Source organism: Zingiber officinale, chromosome 5B (genome assembly GCF_018446385.1).
Source record: "Zingiber officinale cultivar Zhangliang chromosome 5B, Zo_v1.1, whole genome shotgun sequence".
NCBI lineage: Eukaryota > Viridiplantae > Streptophyta > Magnoliopsida > Zingiberales > Zingiberaceae > Zingiber > Zingiber officinale.
In genome coordinates, this window is record NC_055995.1 from 42,526,263 (window position 1) to 42,532,759 (window position 6,497).

General features: G+C 34.2%; 1 protein-coding gene across 5 annotated transcripts; it reads right to left on the reverse strand.

Moving 5' to 3' along the window:
* Positions 1-1,807: 1,807 nt before the first annotated feature.
* On the reverse strand, positions 1,808-3,769 carry LOC121984375. 5 transcript variants are annotated; one of them, XM_042537279.1, is made up of 3 exons: positions 3,433-3,767; positions 3,217-3,292; positions 1,808-3,100 (listed from the first exon to the last, which is right to left on the reverse strand). In XM_042537279.1, exons 1-3 carry the CDS (start codon positions 3,540-3,542, stop codon positions 3,005-3,007), a joined length of 282 nt encoding a protein of 93 aa, XP_042393213.1. In that variant the 5' UTR covers positions 3,543-3,767; the 3' UTR covers positions 1,808-3,004. The 5 variants fall into 5 exon arrangements, 3 of the variants coding, with proteins under 3 accessions (XP_042393213.1, XP_042393212.1, XP_042393211.1); XM_042537278.1 differs by having other exon boundaries at positions 3,217-3,295; positions 3,433-3,766; XR_006112866.1 differs by lacking the exon at positions 3,217-3,292 and having other exon boundaries at positions 3,433-3,769.
* Between the last annotated feature and the right edge of the window lie 2,728 nt (positions 3,770-6,497).

Consider the following 6,497-nt stretch of genomic DNA (forward strand, 5'->3'; position numbering starts at 1 on the left):
GATGTAAATATTATAAGTTACTGACAACTACAGATTTTGAAGATTCTTGACTTTGGTTGTCGAAGCAGCGTTTAGGCGTTGTCGAGACTTTTCTAGAGTAGCGCGCAAGAGAGAAACTTGTTCATAATGTTGTTATAAAGTGTTGGTCGAATCCTCCTTTTATAGTCCGCTATTGGCCCCTAGAACCTCCCCCGAGCGCCCCCATAGGGTTGACATGGTGTGCTCTCGTCGAAACTCGATCTGGCATAAGTTATCCATCTCCGAGCGCCCGGACCACCCCGGGCGCCTGGATCGTGACGTAGGTCCACCAATTATCGTGCTCCATCTCGCTGGAAAGATCAATTTTTGGTCGTCCAAGCGCTTAGAGCAACTCCGAGCACTCAGACCGTGAGGCCGCCTGGCCAGGCACCCTACTACTCGGTAAAGTCATCTCGAGCACCTGGAGCAGCTTTGGGCGCCCAAAGCCCGGGCGCCCGGACCAACATTTTCTGCACTTCTATTTTCTGCAAAACAAGGTTAGTCCAAGCAAATAATATTTAAAGAATGACAAGTTTTGATAGTCTTCGGATTGTCCGGTCCTAACTTGTTTTGCATAAACCCTAGGTTGGACCGACACCTACTATCCCCTCTTGGGGAATGCGTCCTCACCTACTCCTCAAAGGAGAAATTACCTTTTGTCAGACCGGTCCTCCAGACCATCTGGATTTTTTCTCAGCATCCTAGACTTCAGGACTTCATACTAGACGTCCACTCTATGACCTGTCCAGTCTTCCACTTGACGTCCATGACCCCCAGGATTTTCACCTAGAGTCCTCGACTCTAGGATTTCACCCAAAGTCCTCGACCTGCCAAGACTTCGCCCAGTCCCCAAGACCAGGACTTCGTTGCCTAACCGTAGTTAGGACTTTTCTTTTCCTAAAATCACTTAGGACTTTCCTGCACACTTAGTTCAACTTTATTAGATAATAAGATAGCTTAACTTTGAACCCTTTGCCATAATCAAAATTTAGGTTTGATCATCTGGTGCTTTCTGCACCAACACTATATGCACTATAAAACTATTATAATTTGCATTGAAACAATATACCTTTTTTGAATGGTATTGTGCCAATACGATCGTATAACAGTTGCAATTCTACTAGGTGTGCCTGGAGGATGATTCTCATTGTACTAACTTTCAGCACGTCCCTAGAAAACATTCACCTTCTAATCATTTCCAATGATTGGATCATCGTTGATAGTGACAAATGATCTCCCTAAAACCTCATCTTCAACCTTACTTCATGTTGACCACTTTCTTCTATCTGCAGTGCTAGAATCCACCTTCTCCAAATTTACGAGTTTAATTGGGAATTCACGACCAGACAGTTGAGTCTCTGGAACAAAAGTCAGAGTAAATGGTTCATTTTCTATCAGAGATGTAAAAGATATACCAGTTGTATGTGGAGTAAATGAATAATTTTGTAGATATGAATAATTTGGTAGATATTGACCATATTAATTATTTGGTGGGTATGTATTATGTGAATAATTTGGTAGATATGAAAAATATGAATAATTTAGTGAAATTTGAAAATTTTGGAAAAAAACATTTTCTAAAAAGTTTCTTAAAATAATCCTCGATTATTTTCATCCATTTTGAAGGAAAATAGTAGAGAGAAGATTTTTCGAAGGACTTCGGTATTTGTATAATTGAAAGAAGTTTTGTAAGATGATGAGTATTTATAGATAAAATTTTAACTTTTTTTATTAAAATAAACCTTAACTAGCCGTTGTATGAATTTACTAGCCGTTTACATTGTATCCAATCTTTTTATTCCACTGGAAGAAAAAACAGAGGTGAAAGAACATATGACAATTGTCAATAAGCTTAAGTAATTGAAAAAACAATAGTGAGACAATAGGCCCATCTGCCATGCTCAGCATTACAGAAAAAACATGATGATAGCCAACGCCCAAAGATTCCTCAATCAATGTGCACTCGGACACTGAATCACCAATTGTATCAGTTCTTTCCTCTTGCAGCACACTCATGGCTTGTACTGGTTTTTACTATAGGATAAGAATGCATCAACACTGTTCTTTAGAATAGTTGGCATTACCAAACAAAAACTGTTAGACTGGTTTCTATATTTCTTCTACTTTTGATTCAAATTTCAGAACAACTTGTTTGCATCATTTTGAACTGCAATAGACCAAAAGCTTGTCCATAATGTCACTGGTATCAGTTATTCCTATTTTCCCAAGTGATCTCATAGCTGAAGAGAGATCTTTGAAGATACTACTTCCCTCGATGCAATTTTGGGTCCTCCTCTTTGTCGTACTTTGAGGTCTTTGAGGTGTTGTCATGGTCATCACCAGCTTTGAAATTTTACTGCGGTAAATGGGACAGACAGGTGATGGCAAGCACAAGGTTATGGAGTAGGGCTTGCCATGGCAGCACAAAGCAAGTATGCAATGGGCACACATCTGATGCTTGCATTAAATATTTGAAATATATTGCATCAAATATTCAATCCAGTTCTATCCTTCCAATTTATCAAACCAATTAACGAATAAGAAGTATTCTACAAAATCATGAGTGCACCAAACACACTAAAAGCACTTGCCAATGAGTATTATCTTTAGTGAATCCTTCTCGACAACAATTTCAATTTGAATGAAGTCTTTAGATGTAGATCTACTAATGTAGTTCAGAACATTGACCTTCACCAAGTGCAATCTATTCATTTATTATTGTCAAGAAAAAAGAAATAGCTTGTATATGATCTCAGAACCTTGGAAACAGACCTGGCATGCGTATGAAACTTCATTTCCATATTGCATGAATATTTCCTCTCTAACAATTTCTGCAACAAAGAATATCTTTGGATATTTGCTAGCTATATCCTACATGCTAAAGAAAATCACCTAAGAAATTTTTTGCATAAGGAACTTTTATACCATTGAACAATGAAAAATGAAGCAGCACTTCAACTAACTGAAGCAAACCATAGTAGCTTAGTTATTCCATTAAGATTTCAAAGATACTAGCTAGCAATGCTTGTAGAAGTGCAACCTCAAGACTCTTTGCAATTTCCCCTGGCTTGATCAAATCTTCCTGTTCAACACCAATAGAATAGGAAGGTTTGGTTACTCCTGAATGTTCCAATGCCTTCTAGTACATCATCAATCTACTCATATCCTTCAGATAATAAAATTTTTAATAGAAATTACCTTTTGTGGCACTTTACCAGCATCAATATGAGATTTGAACATTGACTCAGTCGAATCCCATATACTAATCACTTCTCTACTACATTTATTGATGCAAATGCTAACTTTAAAATTGTAAATAAAAGAAAATATGGTACCTGATATTCAGGACCACAGCATATACCAGGATATGGAAGAAGTGAAAGAAATCATTCAGAGAGGAACCAAAATCATCACCTTGATGTCGGCGGGCTGGGAGAAGATTTATAGGTAGAACCTATGACCAAGATGAGAGTGATCCCCCATCCAAATCCAAAGAAACCTAACACCGTGCTGAAGAACCCCATCGCCACTATCAAATCCACCACCTAGCTAAACAAAATCAACAAAGGCAGATAGAAGAGAAGAAAAGTGCAGATGTCTAGCTGCGCTCAGGTCCACTTGCTGGAGGACTTGTCTGTGGTGGTAGAGGAGGAGTTGTCAGTGGCGGTGGAGGCGGCGAGATGGAAGTCGCCGAGGAGTTGTCGATGGCATTTGTTTTTTTTATATAAACAAATGCTTTAAACGCATTCAATTGCTTGAACGTATTCAAAGCCACGTTGGCATTAACATCATGTCACCTTTTTAGGAGGACTGTTTTTCGCAGCCCTCTGACATACCCCTCCGTCCGGCCTCACCTTCTATTTTAATCTTCTTCCATTTATATCATTTCCATCCCTTCTTTTCATTATTATTTTCAATCACTTTATAGATATGTTTGGTTCAAATCATCATGTATAACCTTGGTTATATGATTATCAGGTAATCATATAACCAAGATTATAGAGAATAAAACATAATCAAATGTTCTTTGGTTCAACCTAGGTAATGCAATAAAAACTTATTTGTTTGAAGGTTTTAATGAATACCCTAGTTTAATATTTTACCGTATTGCCCTCAATTACAAAACCAACTATACATAATATTATTATTAATTTATTTATTTTTTAATGTTTTTTACTTTTCTTTTTCCTGTATTTTTTTTACTTTTTTATGTGTTTTTTTATTTTTTAATGTTTTTATATTATTTATATTTATATATTTTTAATTTTTACATTTTTTTATTTTTAATTTTAATTAATTTATTTTATTTTTAATTTTTTTAAAAAAAAAAATTTAAAAATTTAAAAATTTTTATAAATTTTTTATTTTTTAAAAAAAAAATTAAAAATTTTTTATTTTTTAAAAAAAAAATTAAAATTTTTTAACATTTTTAAAAATTTTAAAATTTTTTTTTTTTAATTTTAAAATTTATATTTTTTTTTTTATTTTTTTTAAATAAATTTTTAAATTTTAAATTTTTTAAAACATTTTTTTATTTTTTTACATATTTAATATTTTTTTACATTTTTTCTCTTTTTTTAATATTTTTTCTTATCGGAGGGTATTTTTGGTTAAAAAAAATTCGTTAACCCCGAAATCAAGAAAAACCTTAGTTTTCTAAGGTTTTTCGATTCCGGGCTGCATGACCCTTTTGCTGACGTGTCGGGAATGGAATATTACTTGGGAATCATCGAATACCTAAACCAAACAAGGTTTTTATTAATAACCTTGGATGGATAACCAAGGTTATCAAGAATAACCCCGAACCAAACGCACTCTATGTGTTTTCACTAATCCCTATACACCTTCTATTTTAGTTTTTGATTTTTTAATCTGTTTTTTTAATTTTTATCAATTTTATTTTTTAATAATTTTTTATTATATATTTATAATCTTTTGTCTATTTTTAGTTATAAATTTTAGGAGTTATCAACACTCGAAGCACGAAGGATGGGTAATTTAAGGGAAGGGGAGATTTTGACATGTGTCAAGCGTTAGAGGGGATAATTTAAAGGGAGAGAGGTGTTTGACATGTGTCAAAGTTTGGAGGGTAGGTAATTTAAAGAGAATGAGGAATTTTGACATATGTCAAGAGTTGGAAGTGGGATAATTTAAAGGGATGAAAGATTTTATTGTGGCAAAAGGTGAATACGCTCGGCCCCAGCGCCCCCGCCAACCCGTCCCAAGGCCAACACGGAGGAGGTAAATCACGGACGGCTACTAGCCTTTGGAATAGTGACTAGCATATAAGGGAGGTATTTACCTCGGCTTTATCGAGATTCGAACCTCAGACCTCATTGTGGTAACATCTCATGCGCTAGACACTAGACCCATCCGAGGGGACTGAAAGATTTTTAATATATATCAAGGGTTGGAAGTAGAGTAATTTAAAGGGATGAAAGATTTTGACATGTGTAAAGGAAGTTAAAGATACATAATTTAAAGGGAGAGGGTGTTTTGGAAAAATATAAAAAAATATAAAATAAATAAATAAAATTGATTAAAAAATAAAATTAAATAAAAATTTAAAAAATAATAATTAAAATTAATTAAAAAATAAAATTAAATAAAAATTAAATAAAATTAAAAAATATATAAGTATTGATAAAAAATAATAAACTAAATTAATTTAAAAAATTAAATTAAATTTAAAAATAATAAACAAAATTAATTAAAAATAAAATTAAATAAAATTAAAAAATATATAAATATTGATGAAAAAATAATAAATAAAATTATTTTAAAAAATAAAATTAAATAAAATTGAAAAAATAAAGAAAAAAGAAAGGGTAGAACTGTCATTTGATAGGGAGAGAAAGGAGGGGAGAGGGGTGCGGTGTCACATCAGGAGGGGGGAAAAGCAATTTACCTTTTTTAATAACTTACCAATGTGGAAACCTTATATTGGAGTGATCCTCATGTTTAGATTGCACACATTCGGTCTAATTTGATTTATGCATGCCACATGTTCGATGAAATGTCCCAACCGCTTCTATTACTTTAGTTATCGCATTTAAGTTTGTTAAACTTTTTGCCATGCTTATTATTGTCATGCTTTAAAAAGGTAGATCCGCTACCTTAGTGGCCCCCCTAGTGCCAGCCCCACGGATATGGAGGGAGGTTCATGCAGGTACACAGGCCATAGGCGCATGGCGGGGTAAACCTCAGGTCGTCAGTTCCTGAGAATCGACCCCTGGCCATTACGCCAGAGATACCATGCGCCCACCGTCTGCGCTACGCCCTGGGAACTTATTATTGTCATGCTTTAGTTCATTTGAATGTTGGTTATATTTGTGTCTTTCGTTTAATGCAATTAGATTAGGTTATGTTTCATTCATGCTTCATTATTTAAATGTTTACTTTATGTTGCTTTCCATTTTCTTATTCTCATAGTTTAGGTTAAATTAGATTTCTTTACTTACCGTGCCTTTCATTTATTA